We start from the raw sequence: 19,941 nt of genomic DNA, 5'->3' as shown, positions 1-19,941 counted from the left end.
GAAACAGAATCATAGAATCATAGAATCATAGAATCACAAGGTTGGAAATGACCTATAAGATCATCTAGTCTAACCGTCTTCACACTACCACTGCTACCACAAGCTACTAACCCATATCTCGCAGCTCCTCATCCAGACGCCTCTTGAACACTGCCAGGGACGGCGACTCCACTACCTCCCTTGGCAGGCCATTCCAGTGCCTGACCACTCTCTGAGAGAAAAAGTTTTTCCTCATGTCTAATCTAAACCTCTTCTGGTACAACTTGTGGCCATTTCCCTGGGTCCTGTTTGTTGCCTGTGAGAAGAGGCCAAACCCCTCTTCACCACAACCTCCCTTCAGGAAGTTGTAGAGTGCGATGAGGTCTCCCCTGAGCCTCCTCTTCTCCAGACTAAACAATCCCAGCTCCCTCAGCCGCTCCTCATAAGGCCTGTGCTCCAGACCCCTCACCAGTTTTTTACATAGTCTTAGGACAGGGGGGAATGGCTTTAAACTAAAAGAGGAGAAATTAGGTTTGTTGATAGGCAGAAATTCTTTACTCAGAGGGCAATGACACACTGGAACAGGCTGCCCAGAGAAGCTGTGGGTGCCCCATCCCTGGAGGTACTCAGGGACAGGTTGGATGGGGCCCTGAGCAACTTGAGCTGGTGCATAGCAACCAGCCCATGGCAGGGTGTTGGGATTAGGTGGTCTTTAAGATCCCTTTCAACTTTTATTCTATGATTCTATAATTCTCTTCCCCATCCCACTGAGGGAGTGTGGCAGCTCTGTGGGGCACAGATGCCTATCAGGGTTAATTTAAAATATCTGCAAAGGCAAGGAACTCTAAGCCACAGTGAACACAGAGTCTATTTGTGATGTTGCTAGTACAGCAATATTTAATGGTTAAGTTAGTTAAGCTAGTCTTAAACTCATCTCCTTTAACATTGTAAGAGAACATAAACCCTATCAGAAGCTTCATTTCATCCTAATTTATGTCTTTGGAAACTTCTAAAATGTGGCAGTTCAAATTTAAGTGTGGTCCATTAAAACAAATATGAAGTCAGGCAAAAACACCATGAAGCCTTCAAGGATGAACAAATAGCTTCTGACCAAACTGTAATGCAAAAGAAAGTATAGGGAGAGTGGAAGCAAGGATGGATAGCCTGGTAAGCATACTGAAGCATTGTTCAAGCATCCAAGAATGAAGTTAGGAAAGCTAAAGCCGAAATGGAATGGAATCTGATCATTGATGTCAAGAACAAGAAGAAAGACTTCTTCAAGTATACTCACTGTCCTAATGCTTATACAATGTGTGAGGCAGAAATAATGAATAACACAAGAGTTTTCAACTGATTCAATACCATATATTGCTACAGACCTGATCTACTGAAATAGAAGGAAGTATGACAAATTCCATGCCCAGTTGCTACAGAATAGATGGTAGTTTCCACAAACACTGCTGTACTGACAAAATTCACGTGTTTTTTATATTACTCCATTTTTATTGACAGTAATTTAAACATTTAACATTGCGTATTTAAAATGCAATTATACAACTCCAATCTTTTGTTCATTATTACAAGAACATTCATAAGGTGAATAGCGGTAAGAATGAAAAAGATAATTTCATGCCCATACATCCAAAAATAAAAACTCCAAAGATATGAGATATCATTCATTCTCTTTGAAGAAAAAGTATTCATTTTTAGTGAATTGTGGAAATGACAAATCTTAACCTGAACATTAAATGCATGGACTATGAAAATTAAATAGAAAATAGACCATAGCTCTTGCATATTGCAATGTACCTTATTTTTCTAAGAATCAATCACTGAGAGTATACAATACTCAGGGTCTGGACAGTATTCTCAGGGCATCATTTTTTATACAAGAAGGTATTACAAGTTTTACAGGTAAGGACCTTACACATGTGCTAACATAAGTTAATATTATCTTGCCTGATACAGTATAAAAAGCTGGTTCTGGAAAATTAAATGAAGAAAAGGTATTTTTTATGAAATGTAATTACTAGAATGACTGATCTATTACTTTTTTAAAAGAAAATTTCCTGCAGTTTCTTGGCAATTTAGATATGCAGAGAACATAGAAGAAATACATTCAAAAGTCAGCATTTCTCTTTTTATAACTTTTCCACTGGACCTGCCAATGTGCTTATATATGAGGCAGCTAAATAAAAGCCTGTAAACACTGAGCGTCATTGTTTTTCTGGAAATCCTTTCCTTAGGACCTTCTTTCTCAAGAGGAACCACTACAGATGCTGATATTTCATAATAAAAATGAGTAACTGTATTATGGAAAAATTTAATAAAGTTTTAAGACTGAACTGTTTAAATGAAAATTAAAATGAAAGATGTTAATGTTGCATTGATACATTATCCCACATAACAGCAAGAATAGAAACATTTCTATTTTCATAGGTTAATGGAAATATGGATCATAGTTCCTCCGAATCTTCATTGAGACTGATTTAATTTTTACTGGCTTATTGTTCACTGTCCATGTATCCCAGTGAATCCCAGTAGCAAGAAATCTACCTGTGTAACGATGAATACCATTAAGATTTGCAAGGCCACACTGGTTGAACCACCATCCAGTGTTATCACTGAAGTTACTGCAGCTCTTTACAGGCTGTTCTTTAATAATGCATATTGGCCTACATCCATCATTGTCGACATCAAATGTGCTGAAAGGCATCGAATTCTGATTATCTTCTTTTCTGTATCCTCTGAATGCATCACCTAATTACAGGAGATGAAATAGAATGATGATAAAGGAGTTACTTATGAGAAAAAGAATATTTTTTGCTTACTTCATACTTCACGAACATTTCATCTGAAATTATTACAAAAATGGATTTCTTCAAAAGCAGTTCAAGGCAGTACTGCATTGGTATATATTGAAGACATAGGGGAAAAAAAGTATAAAATACTGAGAAGTATGGAAGAAATGATGGAACATCTTTATCTTCTTATTGCTTCACTGCTTTTAGTGTTGCTAACTGTAAAGGTAAAGACTTCTGTCCTCAAAGACACTTACCCCAAATATTACTCTCTTGAATACACTAAAAGAAAAGAGAGTTGGTATCTTTAAACATATTAAGAAAGAAAGTTCTTACCTGCGTTTCCTGAATAACGTCCCAAATGAATTTTAAAAGAACATGCTTCATCCTCTATCCAAAATGCATCATATGATGCATAGGCATGCTTGTCATTTTCTGATTCCAAATCCACATAAAGACTGAAAGTGGTTGCTTTTTGGTTTACTATATAAAAAATCTTCCTTAATCCAATCCAAAATTCCCCTAAAGCAAAAATACAGTGTACATTCAATAAACATCTAGAAACAAAAAGTATAATGCTTTCTAGTTTTCCTACTTTCCTTCCTGACCTAAGTGTAATAAAAATATCTGATTAGCATATATTCCTTTGAAAGACCAACAGAGGTGCAGAGTTGTCTCCTTACTTCACTGGGAAAATCCATGAAAAGAACTCACATGTGTGCACCATCTTTTTTCTTGATGACATTTTCAGAAAATTTTATAACTTTCAAGTGTTTGACTTTAACACATTTTGTAAGGCCACAAACACTACATGTGCTGAATATCCACTTAACCTAGCCAGAATTCAGTGGTGCTCCAAAAGACTATACTGGGAAATGACAAAGGTCAGTATTATGTGAAATGCAACAAAATACAACAAAAAATCAAATCTAATTGTAAAGATTAGCTTCCTCACATGTTTTTCCATGAAACGTTGCCCCATATGACCTGCGGTTGTTTGTAAATTTGAAAAGTTTGATTTTATTTCTATTCCAAATGGACAAGTGAAAAAGTAACTGCTGCTTTTAGACTTGATGGATTACAGTTGACAATAAAAAAAATAATGCCACTGTTGTATTGGTGTTAGCTACTAAAATATTTTCATTATCTTTCTAATCACTCCCAGTTCTGAAATATTACTGACTGTTCTTTGCTTCAGGAAAATATTTTGCAAGTCTTTTTAAATCTCAACAAACATACAAACAAATAATAACAATAACAACAACAACAAAAATAGCCACAGAGAAATACAACTTATACATAATTTTCCGGAATAAAATATTGCATCATATTAAACTCTTCTTGTGAGACTAAGGACAGGCAATGGTGAAGGATTCCAGTAGGGTAATGGTCACTGTTGAGAAGGTTAGACAATAGTTTTGGGGAAGCAACAAAGTATCTGAGTATTAAACAAAATACTTTTTAAGAAACAAGAACTTTACTCTGCATGCTACTAAAAGTGCAATACAATTTAGTGGGAATGTAGCTCCCAAAAATACAGCAGGAACATGGGGTCCAAAGCACTTAAGAGTATTTAAAACTCATACCAGAAAGATCACCAAATCCATCCAGATATTCAGACCATGTTCTCTGAAATGTAATGATTCCATCAGTTCTTTTCTGAAGCACAGTCCATCCACCTCCTTGAAAATCCATGTCACATAATACCTAAAACACACATAGTCACGATTAAGCACTCGATACTGTAATGAAGAAAATAACTTTTTAAATGAAATAAAAGTGGACTATTTATGTACTTGCCAAACAATGTGCCCTTCCAACATTTTAACGAAAAGCTCAGAGAAAATTAAGCAAACTGCAGTATTTTCTTTTATGTTCTAAGGAGACTTTGATTTGGAGACTACCTCAACCAGTGTAAGCTGTCATGCGCAAATGCCTCTTCATATTAAATATAAAAAATGTCCTTTGCTAAATTTTACTTTGTATTAATAATAGCATGAAGTGAAAGCAACATGGGATAGCAAGGGGATAGTTTCTGCAAGAAAAACAGATGGGGGCACTAATAGCAAATATACATTTATTTCAGAAAATCAAAGAGTCAAAACTTCGTCTGTGTTCTCTTCTACCATCATACCCTCTCCCCCAGAAGTACTGTTTGTGATGCCTGAGAAATGCAGAGCATTTAATAAAGGTGAGGGAATGAATGAAGTGATAGTGATAACACAGCATACAATAACTTATTCTGGAGCAGTGGAAAACTTCACATAAAAGGTGGCCTCAATCCAGGGAAGTCTCAATATGAACACTTAGCAGCCTGAAACTGAACAGTCCCACTGAATACACAAGATCTGCTCTCAGATTCTTTGCTTTATGAGAGTATTAATACCACGAAAATTTGTGTCCAGTGGTATGTCAAAAGACAACAGTTCAGCTGCACTCTGCTCTCCTATAGAGTATCACATTGCATGGCACATTTTCTCCTCAGCCCATTTAACATTAGACACATGACTGACCACCCTAAGTTTTGGGTATCAAATTGTCCCTGTCTGCCTTCTACACCCCCCTCATAGAGAAAAATGTGCACTCAGAGTGTGGCTCTGGAAAAGTAATATCTACATCACCCTCTGCAGATGTTACCTGCACTGTCTGCAAAAAAAAGGACCCTCAGACCCTTGGCTGCATTCTTGGGATATCAGGTAAGGGTCTAAAATTAAATGGAATGCATCCAGGTCACTCTGGGTATTTTTCAAGTGTGTCTGCAGTGCCACTGCTTGACCAGCTGTAACACAAATTAGCAATTCTTGGCATCTTGATGTAGAAAGTTGTGCATTGCACATTTAGACATTACAACCAACCAAGCAGCAGTCTGACTTTTATATGTCACTCCTCCATTGTCTAGTACAACCCTGATATTTCTGACAAAATAAAAGATTTTTTCCTTGGAGGAATACCTTGACCTCATACTAAGAACTTCTGTCACATAACATCTTCTCTGTGAAGCACAGGAAGCAGCAGTACAGAGCTTCAGCATGATCTAATTAATACAGCTTGGCAGCTTGGGCAATTTTTGATTCTCATTACTTGAGGGTGCCACTGGAAGCCTTGATCAATTCTTACAACCCAAACACTGAAGAAATCACAGTAAGGGTTATGTGCATGCAAGTGCACTTGGAAAACGATGGGCTTTTCCCCCTGGAGTGTCACATGTTTTTTTCAGTCAACCAAGGAGAGTGGAACTGGAATAAAAAGAAATACCTGTGACTCCAAAATGGGTGTTTAGATATAAATATCTAAAATGCATTAAAATAATCCTATTGACTCAGTCACCGTCTTGAAATGATGGCATACTTTGCTACTGACTATGAGCCAGAAATACAAAGAGGAATGCAGTCAGTCACAACATCAAGCTCTGAGCTAACACAAATCAGTAGGAGTGGTGGTGATTTTCAGAAGAATAAGATTTGGATCCACAAGAGAGGTCATCAGCATGTTACTTACATATGGCACCAAACGTACACCAGCTAAGTAGGAATATGAAATAGGTACACAAAAAACAGTCACTGCTATATTTCTTAATTTTTATATGGTGTAAATGATGTAATGGTTTCCTTTCTTAAAGCCTTGCAATCCACTTTACAACTTGCTCTATGTCTCCTACTGTGCAAGATACCAGGGGCATGACAGTGTTAAATTAAATGAGCATGAGGGGGCTTCTACTGAGTATTTTTCCCTTTTCATCAGTGTGTATAGCAAGTATAATCCAAACAGCCATTCAGTTTCTCCAACTCATTGATCTAAACGTACTCATCCAAAAATGTATCAGAAAGTGAGCACAGATCAGTTTTCTGGATGTGAAACTGGTTTTAATTGCCTCATGTTTGAATGCTCACACAAAAACCCATTTGGGACTAATTTTCTGAGACGACAAGAACCTGCAGCCCATGCTGAAACTGGATATGCTCTGAGCTCCTGAAATCTTGTCTTGAATCAGTTCAAGTTAAGCATCCAAAATCTACACTCACTTCTGAAAATATGAAGGTTCAAACACGAAGACATGAGAACACGAGAAATTTTTAAAATAGCTTTCTTCATTTATCTGATATCTTTATGCAAATCATTCTAGAGACACTCTGTTATAGTTTCAGATACATTTAAGGGGCAGCTAATCCTTTCGTTGCTGAAAAGGTCCTATAAATGAGTTATTCATGTGGCTTTGTTTTCTGTTTAATATTCTCTTACTATGATTTTCTGCCTTTTTGTAATTTTGTTTTATTTTGCCAGTATTCAAACTTTTCCAAACTCTTGGCTATCAGTCTTTTGAATGCATTTCAGTTTATTTTAATGTCTCAATTTATTTTTGCTCATCCATCATTTCTGTGGTACTTTTTTTGCACTTCAACACATGGAAAAATTTGCATTAAACAGTTTTCTTTAAAATAACATTTTGGAGGGAGCACACATCCTTTAGATATTTTTCTCTGAGAACTTTTTGGCACTATCTTTTCACTTCTGTGTAACATCTACCAGACAAGAAATGAGACATTCATTTCAGGAGTGCAGAGCTTTCTTATTATTTATTGTTACTTTGTGGTTTAAATCAAATTATTATAGTTTTTTCCTTTTGTTTCTTGTTCTCCTTAAGGAACCTTTCCATTCACATAACTGATTCTTAGTTCTTTTGGACACTGGCAGTAATTTCAAATGTGGACAAGTGTCAAAAGTACTTCTAAAGTTAAAGGAGATTTACTGTTTTACATTTTCTCACATAGATAAAGTCATACCATCTCTAGTAAAAGTAATTTGGGTTAGATATGAATATTTCCTCAATGGGATCTTCCTCAATCCAAGAGAAATTCTGAAACAAATGCATTTTGTGCTATAGTTTAGCTGGGAGTGAGGCAGACAGCATTTTCTTCATACTAGACATAATAGTTCTCTGTGAAAAATTCTATCTGTCTTTGCCTTTCTTTTACCTGGAAAGAATGTGATGATGAGTTACAGATTTTTTCCCTGAACTCACTGCATTGTACAGAGAGAACAACAGCATTTTCCATCAGGAGTCTGCAGAACCAGAATCTATTTTTACTTTTGAAATCCCGGCATACTTCTGAAGCCTTTTCATAACAATACTGAGCTCTTTTTTCATAGCATTTTAAAGGTTCCAATTGGCCAGAGATAAAGAGATTCACTCTTCCTTTGTTATATATAAGGAGGACTTTAAAAGTAGTCATTACATTTTGTTATTTACTTGCTGGCTAAAACTCTACATTTTTTTCCTCCAAAAAATAATAACCCCAACATGTATTGCAAAATAAAAGGCTTGTCAGCCCCATCTCCATCTTCACCTTTATAAGTCAGTGCCATACCTGTTTTCTTCTTAAGGAAGTCCTTATGGACAGATTGCAATGGAAATAAATATCCAAAAAAAAAGTTTTCCTAATGTTTGCATGGATCTGGTGACAGGAAAAATGACTGCTGTACTTCACAAGATCCATCCACAGGTTCTGAAGTAACTGGCAGATGAAGTTGCCAAGCCGCTATACATCATATTAGAAAGGTCATGGTGATGAAGTCCCCACTGAATGCAAAAGGGGAAACATAACTTCCATTAACAGGAAAGGAAAAAAGGAAGATCCGGGGAACTACAGGCCAGTCAGTCTCACTTCTGTGCCTGGCAAGATCATGGAGCAGATCCTCCTGAAGGTCCTATTAAGGCACATGGAAAATAAAGATTAGGTGATTGGTGGTAACCAACACACCTTCTCCAAAGGCAAGTCATGTCTGACAAATTTGGTGTCCTTTTGTGATGGAGTTACAGCATCAGTGGAAAAAGGAAAAACAACCAACACCATCTACCCGGATTTGTGCAAAGCGTTTGACGCTGTCCTGCATGACATCCTGGTTGCCAAATTGGAGAAAAATGGATTTGGTAGATGGGACCACTCACTGGATAAGGAACTGGCTGGATGGTCATACTCAGAAAGCTGTGGTCAGCAGCTCAGTATCTAAATGGAGATTGGTGACAAGTGGTGTTCCTCGGAGATCAGTGCTGGGATCGGTGCTATTTAACATCTTTGTGGGCAACATGGACAGTGGGATTGAGTGCATCCTCAGCAAATTTGCAGATGGCACCAAGCTGAATGGTGCAGTTGACACTCTAGAGGGAAGAGATGCTATTCAGAGAGACCTGAACAGGCTTAAGAGGTGGGCCCATGCCAACCTCATGAAGTTCAACAAGGCCAAATCAAGGTCCTGCACCTGGGTCAGGGCAATCCCAAGCACAGATGCAGGTTTGGCAGAGAATGGCTTGAGAACAGTCCTGAGGAGAAGGATTTGGGGGTGTCCATTGATGAAAGACTCAACATGAGCCAGTAATGTGCACTTGCAGCCCAGAAGGCAAACTGTATCCAGGGTTGCATCAAGAGAAGTGTGACCAGCAGGGCAAGGGAGATGATTCTGACCCTCTATTCTGTTCTCATGAGACCCCACCTAGAGTACTGTGTCCAGTTCTGGAGCCCTCAACACAAGGATATGGAGCTCCAATGCAGCAGGTCCAAAGAAAGGCCACAAAGATGATCAGAGGACTGGAGCACCTCCCCTACAAGGACAGGTTGATAGAGTTGGGGCTCTCCAGCCTGGAGAAGATAAAGCTCTGTGGGGACCTCACAGTGGCCTTCCAGTACCTGAAGGAGACCTACAGTAAAGCTGGGGAGGGACATTTTAAAAGAGCACGTAGGGACAGGACAAGGAGAAACAGCTTTAAACTGGAAGAGGATAGATTTAGATTAGATATTAACAAGAAATTCTTTACTGTGAGGGTAGTGAAGCAGGTTGCCCAAAGAAGTTGTGTATGCCCCCCTCCATGTAAGCCCAGGCTGGATGGTGCCTTGAACAACCTGGTCTAGAGGGAGGTATCCCTGCTTATAGCAGGGGGGTTGGAACTAGATGATCTTGAAGGTGCCTTCCAACCCAAACCATTTTATTATTCTATGATAATTAATTTCATTCTTTTTTTTTTTTTTTTTATCCTAGCTGCATATATCCCACATACAGAATAAGAATAAGAAGGTTTAGATGCTCTCTGCCCTATAGCTGAGTAGTAATGGTACTCAGACAAAAGCTAAGCACTTATTCCTCAAATAGATGTACATCTGCATCCACACTTAGATGCCCAGGAAAAATCATGGTTCAAGCTACAGTTACCAGCAGCATCACCTCTCAAGAGAAGGCAACCCTTGAAGCTTCCCCAGCAGAATAATTTAGAAGCCAAATAGATCAGTCTTTCGTCTCTTCAGTTTCCATCTCTAACAAAGAACAGCAGTTCTCAGTGACCAAAGGTAGGGCAGGAGAGTTTCTCCAGTTTTCCTCTTTGGTACATTTTTCACTGCATATGAAAATTGATGATGATATATTATATCAGAGCTTAAATTTCAATGTAGAAACTGATTTTTTTTTCTTCAAAACTGTAGTAAAGTCAGACACATTTGGATGATTTAATAGGGATGATTTAATAGGATGAGGGGTCTGGAGCACAAATCTTATGAGCAGCTGAGGGAGCTGGGATTGTTTAGTTTGGAGAAAAGAAGGCCTGGGGGAGACCTCATTGCACTCTACAACTTCCTGAAGGGAGCTTGTGGTGAAGAGGGGTTTGGCCTCTTCTCCCAGGCAACAAACAGGACCCGAGGAAATGGCCACAAGTTGTACCAGAGGAGGCCTAGTTTGTACATGAGGAAAAACTTTTTCTCTCAGAGGGTGGTCAGGCACTGGAATGGCTGCCCAGGGAGGTGGTGGAGTCGCCATCCCTGGCAGTGTTCAGAGGCGCCTGGATGAGGAGCTACGAGATATGGTTTAGTTTGTGGTAGCAGTGGTAATGAGAAGATGATTGGACTAGATGATCTTACAGGTTGTTTGCAACCTTGTGATTCTATGATTCCATGATACACTTCTTATTCATCAGTTGGAAAATTATCATGGAAGACATGTTATTAAATATATTCTAAGTGGATATTCTCAAGCAAATTTCAGCTATCATGAGAGAGAAATTTATTACCTCAAAAGCATAATTTGATCCTTCTGGATGGATAATGTACAGACCACTTGGAGTTTTTGAAACTGAACCAATGGTATCTTTAATATCAGTGCAATCCAACCCTGGAGAATAAAGTATTTGATGAAGCTTATTAACACATATTTTTTTAAAAAAGAGCACAAATACAGCTTAAGTGGAGAAATACAAACTTTGTTGGGAACTTATGAATGATCTCAAATAGAGTTTCTTGTACAAATTTAAAATATGCATTTTCAGGAATTTACCTTACATACCCTCACCTTTGGGGAACTGGAACTAGATGATCTTTAAGGCCCTTCCAACCCAAACCATTCTATGATTCTATGGAATGATAACTCTCTGAGATCCATTAAGCTTGGAAAGAAGAATAAATTGCATTTTATTGAGAAAGTTTGTTCTAATCTTAACTGATATACAGCAAGTAAAGATTATATGATGGTTGCTCCAAAGCTAATGCCTCCTATTTTATAATGTTGGTACACAACACCAGAGATGGATGTTGGCGGGACGGCAGTAGAGATTGAACCTTCCCATCAATATTTCATTCCATTTTGTTGCTGTGCGACAGATGGCAGCAGAGGAGCAGTCTAACAAATACTGTCTGACATGGAAGTGCATATGAAGCAAAGGTGTGGAATTGAATTCCTCTTTCCTTGGAAAAAATGGCATCCATTGACATTCACTGATGTTTGCTGAACATTTATGGAAAGCAAATGGTAGATGTAAGCATAGTGAGTGAAGTGGTGTGTGGTGCATTTCAGCAGAGGTGACAGTGATGTGTTCCAGGAAGCCATATACAGTTTTCACACCACGAAATGAAGCGTATCTTGATCAGCTTATCTGCATGAGTTGGCTGATGGTGACTATGTTGAAAAATCATGTTTTGTAGCTAAGAATTTACTCTATCAAATAGTGTCATTGTACCCATTGTATCTGTTGTAGTTTTCATAGGAAGCATTACTTTCAGAGCAGCCTACATATATCCAGGTCTTATTTCATAGATTTGATTTGGTTAACATTTGTATAGAGTAAAAACACATATTACCCAGGGAAGGATGTCTTCTTCCTGCAAGTGTTTGCATTTGTACTCATAAAAGACTTTACATCACAATTTATATATATATACATAAAGTCTTTTGCCTAGTGTTAAGCTAAGTGTTTGTCAGACTCGAGTTTCTAAGACTGGAAGGACTGAAGAAGGTAATGTTTCCTGTAGCTGAGTTGGGAACTGTAAAGGATATGAACTGTCCAGTGCACAATTGACTTCTGTTTGGGTTTCTTTTTTTTTTTTTTTTTTTTTTTTTTTTGTTCTTTTCTATTTTTTTTTTTTTAAGATATTGCAAATGTTGAGCACACTTTATTTCATTACAAAAGAAAGTGCTATTTAGCTACATTAAATCACTTAAGAACTAATGATTGTGCTTAATATTTTGCATAAATATCAACAAGATGCTATGCCCAAAATTATCCTCTTGCCAATTATTAACACCAGCCCTTTTATATAGTTCACTAATTTTTCAGATTTTATGTGTGCATTCTAGCACAGAATAAGTATAGTACATGTTATAACTGCTTACCTGTAATTTGTTCTTTGTTAAGATACTCTCAAAGATAAAACAAAAAAGCTCAAGACAAAATGTGGGAAATATTTACCATGAGATTGAACTGTTTTGTAAGGAAGTGGATCCAAATGCTTTCTTAAAACTTCTGCATTCAAAAGAAGAACTCTGTTCATGAGTTCATTCACCTGTAAGTTTAAATAAATATCTTAAAACAGGTTGCAGTGAAGTATTTTATATTCTAAGGATGGTCTTTTTGATTCCTAGTAAACAAAATCTGAAGGTCATTTTTGAGATATGTTAGTGATTTGTAACTTCATAATGTGAATTTTTCAGTTTTTTTATTTTCTGCATCCAAAGTCACTTTTAGGCACAACTCCAACTAGTTTGAGGAAAGCCCTTCAATTTGATTAAGGCTTTTTATTTATATTGAGCGAGTACAGTGTTTATATACCAGTTAATGATAATATAATGTCAGGTGCACAAGTACAACAGAGTTGCATACATCCACTTGCCCTACTGCCATATGTGCTACTAGGTCATGTGCCAGGTGGTGCTAATCGCCCCCTGGCCTCACCCTTTAGGCAGGGTACAAGACATCACTCCTGAAGTCAATGCAACAGAGACTCTAATCCTACTGTGTTAATGACAATGTAAATAATTAATTTTCCTCAGTTAGATGATAATCATAGTGCTAAATAATAAATAAAAATATTTATGATAAAGAAAAAAGTACCTGATTAGAAAGGTAATCCAAGGAAGACTGTTGATCATCCATCATGTTTCTTACCAGTTTTTTTGTGCTTCTTGCATATTCAACAAGAGAGCTCTGCAAATTTCCTTTAAAAGAAATATGTTTATTCACCTTGTTAGCACAAACTTAGCAATAGTCTTGATCAAATAATGACACATCTATTTGTGATATCTAAGTGAATATTAAAAGTGTTTAACCTTAGAGTGTCTAAGGTACTTAAAAGTGAAAGCAAAGTACAGAGACCAAAGATTAAACCCAAAGATGCTAAGAACTTCAGCCTTACAAATCATAAGATTTGATGAATTCCATCCTAAACTTCAGCTACTGGAATAACCAGTTAATGGATAACAGAGAAATTTAGATACATCTGAAAAAAAGGATAGATAAGTAAAGTTTCCTGCCATCCTGCATTTTGCGTATTCACTGTGCTATTTATTCAGGTTCCTTGTTTTGCCCTGATGCTAAAAATATAGAAATTAAACTTGCCTTGTAATCAATAATACATAATGAAAATCATATGGGAAAGACATATTTTTCTGAGGCTGAATAACATCAGTTAGTGTTTAGTTTTTCCAGGTGATGAACAGAGGATATGTCCTGCATATGTATCTACAAAAGGCAAGCTCAAGTACAGATTTCTTCCCACTTAATTTTGGACACTTAAGTACAACGTTTAAATAAGGAACAGACATTCAAGCCTTTCTCTCTAATGGAGAGAGCTACAGATATTCAGAGGATAACACAGACAGGGGGGATGAGCTACTTTCTGGATTTGCCTGTACCCAACAGCAATTATGAAGAGAAAGTAGCATGATTAACTTCATTGTCCCAGTTGCACACAGCATCCCAAATGTGAACGACATTCAGAGTGGGCAGCTCGGTCAAAGTCTGCCACATGTGCTCAAGAAGATTAAAAAATAAATTAGCACAGCATAGCATAGCGTAGCAGAGGAATGCATAGCATGGCATTGCATAGCTTGTTGTTTAGAGTATTCTGTATGAATACATACTGCACATATACTGTTTTTCCCCTCGTAAAATTTTAGCTTGAACATCACATGGTACAAGGCATTGTTCTTTTTGTTTTGAAATATCTGCAGATTTATTTTTCTCTTCTGCCTTGAGTGGTTCTTCCACAGCGCCAACATTCCTTGTGCCCTGTTGTACCAAACAATGGGGGGGGAAATAAATTGATCACAAACATATGTTAAACTGCTCAGTCTGCCAAAATGAAGCTGATGGATCTTCCTTTAAACCTGCTTTCTTAAAAGCTTTATAGCAATACTTGACAGAGCTGAGGTCAAGGCTTATTAGGCATCTTCTACTTAGCCATGTCTTGCAAGGGTGTCAGAAGTAGAGAATCATAGAATTATAGAATCATTTGAGCTGGAAGAGACCCTTAAAGGTCATCTAGTTCAACTTCCCTGCAATGAACAGTGGCACCTATGTCCTCCATCAGGTTGCTCAGAACTCCATCCAGCCTGACCTCCAGTGTCATCCATCATCTCTGGGCATGTAACCTCTATAAATTTTTAAAATACACCAAAATTTCTGTTAAAATACTCTGTGAGTGATCTGCAGGCCAAAAGACTTGCCACACCCAACATACATCTCAAATGCCCACAAAGTTATTTTCTCTGGAAAGGAGAGGGATTTGGGATTTACCACATATTACAAAAACCCTTTCACTCTGCAAAGTCTCCAAATTCAGAACTTAGAGTTTGTTTGTGGAAACAATTCCCCGAGTTATTAATCCAGGCACACAAGTAGTCTCAAACAGGTTTACAGACAAATCCAACATATAAAAAATATTTAAAATGTTCTTGCTGGGGAAAGTTTCAGGAGACACTATTTGCGGGGATACAATTATCTGAAATAATAACAATAAAAGCATCAGTAAAAGTAGTTTCATACTACCACACCTAATAATGTTATTTCAAAATAGTATTTTCGTATTTAACATTTTTTCTTCCATGTGCCATAAAATATGGGGCTGTCCCTGATTCATCACATAAAGAAATGCCGAAATAATCCCTGAAAAATCTCATTGCAAGAAGGCTAAGAAACACATTTTCATTGAAGTCTTTGTTTATTAATTCCATAATCTCAGCAAGGTACTGTAGCATGCTCATATACTGTCAGATGTAAGTAGGACCTTAGAAACTTAAAGATTCTAATTAAAAAGGAAACTTACTTAGTCTTGACCAAATTGACTATTTGTTCTCCTTTCCAGCTTCAGATTTCTCTTTCTGGTTTTGGCACTACACTGACAGAGCTCTGAACAGTTTATTCCTGATTTTTGCCTCTTAAAATTGAAAATAAATATTACATTAAACTGTTAACAGGCAGATTTTAAAAAAAAAAAAAAAGTTTCTGAATTATTAATTTGATTGCATTTTGTGTCTAGAGAGGAATAAATGCTAGAGAACGAAAACAATATGTTTCTTTGATATTCAAATAAGCACAAAATAAAGGGAAAAAAAAGAACCAGAAACAGTTATAAAAAGACCAATTGAAACATATAAATAGATCACTCGAAGCCAAGTGTTGTTCTGGGCTTTATCACAGCTACCCACCAGCTGTACAGTTAAGTAATGTTAAGAAAATACTTTAATCAGAATTAATTCTTTTTAAAGGCAAAATGAAACAGGCAATGAAATCAGACCTTGGGAATTCATGTCACAGGTTGGACTGTGCCTACAACAGGAGTTACTGTGTCTTTGCAGGGATGCAGATGACAGTAAAAATACAGCCCAACAACTGAACTGTGATAAAAGATGTTAAAACAAAAATGTTTTCTTGTTGTACTGAACTTCTACAGTTTCAAGGCACTCTTTTCTCTCTCTGAAAATACCTAATTCTTCCATATTTTCATGCCTATTCTGAATAAAGCAGTCTATTTCTCTGTCACTTTTCTAAGAAATTATTCAGTTACATTCATTACCTTATCTCAGCAAAGTAATTGAAAGTCTTACCTTAAATGAACAAGGCTTGACATCACTTATAACAGTTTCTCCCCAGCCTAACAAAAGAACACTAAGAGAAATTAATGAAGTTACCCTAAAGCGCTTCATCTTTTGCAGCAATGCAAATGTTTTGACGGGTTTCACATTTCTGCGGAAAGAATTGTACACTACGGAGTGCTGAGCTAACTATTCGGGAATGTGTACAGCACAAAGAGCAGCCAACACATCACTCCTTTAATGCCTGCATTTAATAAAACACAGCTCTGCTGCACAGTAGATTTATATACATGCACTGCGTGTCTCCTGAGAGCACTTCCTGCTCATTACCTGCACATGACACACCAAACATATCTTTGCACTGTGGTAAAAGCATGACAGTTTCTCACGCAGCACTGGTATTTGTATGTGGTAGTGAGTGATTTAGGCTCATTGAAAGAAAAAAAAAAGGTATCAATTTTCAACTTTTTCAAAGGCTTTTATCATTAAACTGATGGTGTTTTCATTGGTGGGGTGGCAGAACACTAGATTTGGTTTATTTCCAAACCTCACTTTGTGCACAGATATGTCATGTCTGAATCACTTTCAGAACTGTTGTATTAGGCACCCACGGGGCTATCGGGATGTGACGCAATGCCGTAACATTCACAGCAACACAGAACAAACTCTTGCGTGTCACCTTAAACTAGCACAGCCAATGTCCTACGTTGGTCTCAATGCTGTGTTCCCCTCCCTGTCTGAAACTGGCATACACTGGAAATTGCCTTTAATAGAGATTTAAAAGCAGTTGCAAGAGGGGGATAAATTCAGTATTAAATCCACATATGATTCCATTTTTTTAACGCAATGTTTTGTTTCAAAATTGGTAGCTACAGGGCACTGAGTGCCCATAACTGGCCCCTTCCAGTACACACGTGGAAGTTCTCTGCGACGTTTTTAACAACTTCTGTTGGTCAGTATCTGATGTAATCAAATGTTTAATCTGTTCTGGAGTACTTTGTAGCTTTCCAAGGTAAGAATTCTGGAATGTTACTAGTGATTCAGTTGATGCCTGCTTACAAAGACGCAGGTTATGATCCATACTACAGTCTCAGGGAATTAAGGTGAAAAGATTTTCATTGCTAACTATATATGATACTAAGGAGGAACAAATGGTTTTCACTCCTCCTCCTATACAAAGAAGTAGGAAGAGGAGGCAAATTTCAGGAAGAAAATTTCAGGTTACAATGGGCAGAATCTTGGCTGAACTCTTCCCTTGGAGGAAAGCTAAAGGGCATTAGCAGATGAATCCCCTCTGGAACAAGAAGGAAAGAAAAATGTGTTTCTGCAGCAGCATAGCTGTGCTCCAGCCTTCAAATCAGATTAAGATTTAAAAGTTGATCTTTATCCTTTACTGGAATATCAGCCTCTAGCTCACATTAAAATTTATGAAACCTCTTTCAAATCAGCTGCCAGAGTGGGATCTTCCATTTTGTAACCACTTGAGACTGGGCTGTTTGCTGTCCTAGAATAACCATACAGCTCTGCAGTACATGGTGCTCAGCTTATTTACCAAGAAAAGCAGCTAATGACCTAGAGGAGCTACAGAGTGGGGCTATGAAGAAGAACAAGGAGGAAAAGTTGTTAAAAAAAAAAAAGAAAAAAAAAAAAAAGAAAGAGAGAGAGAGAGACAGAAAGATTTAAAGACATTTTTAATATTGAATTTCAGAAGATGACTACAATTCAGTTATGAGTTTTGCTGGCTAAGGTCTAAATCTACCGTAAGCTAAGAAGTTTCAATTCTTTCTAAGCATGACATAAACTCAAATTTGGTAGCTGTTTCACAGCTATGATTTAGTCCCATCTGTATGGCTCTGATCTCAGTGAAGTCTTTTAAGGTACCCTTTACAGGCTGAGCGAGCTGGAGCTGTTCTGGCTGGAGAAGGCTCCAGAGAGAGCTGGGAGCAGCCTGTCGGTATCTAAAGAGGGACTGTAAGAAAGAAGGGAAGAGGCTCTTTAGCAGGGTGTGTTGTGACAGGACAAGGGGAAACGGTTTCAAATTAAAAGAGGGGAGAATGAGACTGGATATAAGAAGAAAGTTTTTTATGGTAATGGTGGTGAGGCACTGGGATGGGTTGACCGGAGAGATGTTGGATGCCTCATCCCTGGAGACACTCCAAGTCACGGACGGGGCTCTGAGCTGTACACAACGGAGCTGCAGGTGTCCCTGTTCACCGCAGGGGAGCTGGACTAGATAACCTTTAAAGGTTTCCTCCAGCTCAAACGATCCTCGGTAAAACACTGCATTTATCAGACAGTCTGGCGTCTTTAGAGTGTGAAAAAAACTGCAGATGAGTGCTTGGAGGCAGAGAAGTAACAACCAGCCTTCTGCCTGCAACACCGGGCAAAGCGGTGAGTCTGGAGCAGTTCCTCTGAACTAGAGGTGAAGCGCTTCCATTCCAGCGTATCCTCTCCGTCTTAAGGCGGCAGAACTTTCCATACACAGATGTAGCTGATTCATTCCACGTCTTCCCCGATGTTCCCCCAGCGCCCGCCATGCCCCGCGCCGCTCCGAAGCCCAACCGAGGCTGCTCCGGACAAACCGCCGCCCCTCGGCCGCTCCCCGCCGCCCCGCCCCGTCGCGAAGGAAGCGGCGTCTCTCGTTGCTATGATGGCGGCGGTGCGGCCGCAGGAGCGCGCCGTGCCCCGTACGGCAGCGCCGGGGCGTTGCGTGGAGCTCGGCGGGACGGGCGGCGCGGCGCCGTGGCGGCGGCACCTCCAGCAACCGGCGGGGCGCGGAGCGGGCGCGGATCCGTGCGCGTATCCTTCCGCGAGCCGCCCTCAGGCAGCCTGCCCGGGAACGGCCGCCCGCTCCTCGCCGAAGGGCGCGGTGGGGCCCTGTGGGGACGGGGTGCGGGGCGGCAGTGTGGCAGCCGGCGTCCCCCCTCTCTCCCCCCCCCTTCTTTTCTTTTTCTTCTGGATAGAAGAAAAACGGTTTTGATAGTGTGGGTCATAAGGGCACCGTCTATATGGTGAGAGGCACAGGTTGCCCTGAGAGGTGGTGGTGCCCCGTCCCTGCAGACGCTCCAGGCCGGGCTGGATGGGGCTCTGAGCACCTGATGGAGCTGCAGGTGTCCGTGTTCACTGCAGGGGGGGTGGATCAGATGGCCTTTAAGGGTCCCATCCAGTTCAGCCTTACGATTCTGTGATGCGTTAAAATGATTGTAGACAGTAAAATGTAAGTACATTTTTTTCCAGATGAACACTGAATGAGTTATGACCATAATACATATTTATGGGAGCAACTGTTGTGTGATTAACCAAACAGTCTATCAGCGTCTTGAATGTGATGGGATGAAGTTTGCCCTTTCCCGCTCACAAAGGTGCGTGAAGTCCATCCAGCAGCTTGTGCACCTGCCGTGAGCTGCTGCAGGCACAGCCAGCACTGTCCTTAACACAGCGCCAGGGACAGAGCTTTAGCGTTTCCCTTGGGATGGGATTTAGAAGAGGAGCGCTGGGCACTGAAAGAAGATCAAAGGCTGTGTCGGAGCAGAGCGCGGAAGTATTCGATGGAGACCAACAGAAGGAGGAGGTGAGTAGCAAGGGCTGTTCTGTGGGAGGTCAGAAGAAGCAGAGTCAGAAGTTTGAGACAGGTCAGTGTGTTTTTACAACGTGCACATTCACTTTGCTTAGCAGCCTCACAGCTTTTCCCAGGCTTAAAAAATTCACTAAACCTAAAATAAATTATAAGGGAGCAATATTCTGAGCTGTTACTTGTTGGACCATATCCGCACGTTGTGGCTCTGTGCATTTATGTTACTCTTCCATTTTTGTTAGC

General features: G+C 39.1%; 2 protein-coding genes across 4 annotated transcripts in view; one reads left to right on the top strand and one right to left on the bottom strand.

Annotated features, from left to right (window-relative positions):
• Positions 1–1,415: 1,415 nt before the first annotated feature.
• ANGPTL5 (angiopoietin like 5) lies at positions 1,416–18,536 on the bottom strand. The gene is made up of 8 exons (XM_031595870.2): positions 16,137–18,536; positions 14,172–14,319; positions 13,144–13,247; positions 12,502–12,595; positions 10,831–10,931; positions 4,367–4,487; positions 3,117–3,302; positions 1,416–2,739 (listed from the first exon to the last, which is right to left on the bottom strand). The coding sequence occupies exons 1-8, from the start codon at positions 16,233–16,235 to the stop codon at positions 2,420–2,422; spliced, it is 1,173 nt and encodes a 390-aa protein (XP_031451730.1). The 5' UTR covers positions 16,236–18,536; the 3' UTR covers positions 1,416–2,419.
• A 103-nt stretch (positions 18,537–18,639) lies between these two features.
• The window catches only part of CEP126 (centrosomal protein 126), a 36,532-nt gene continuing 35,230 nt past the window's right edge, over positions 18,640–19,941 (top strand). For all 3 annotated transcript variants that reach the window (XM_031595869.2, XM_031595868.2, XM_090133943.1), the window contains exons 1-2: positions 18,640–18,923; positions 19,570–19,695. In XM_031595869.2, the coding sequence (XP_031451729.2) occupies positions 18,640–18,923; positions 19,570–19,695 (410 nt within the window). The remainder of the gene's footprint in view (positions 18,924–19,569; positions 19,696–19,941) is intronic.

This window comes from Phasianus colchicus, chromosome 1, assembly GCF_987193195.1.
Source record: "Phasianus colchicus chromosome 1, bPhaCol1.hap1.1, whole genome shotgun sequence".
In the NCBI taxonomy this organism is placed as follows: Eukaryota; Metazoa; Chordata; class Aves; order Galliformes; family Phasianidae; genus Phasianus; species Phasianus colchicus.
The sequence above is the reverse complement of the archived record's forward strand: the minus strand, read 5'-3'. Positions and strand labels throughout refer to the sequence as shown.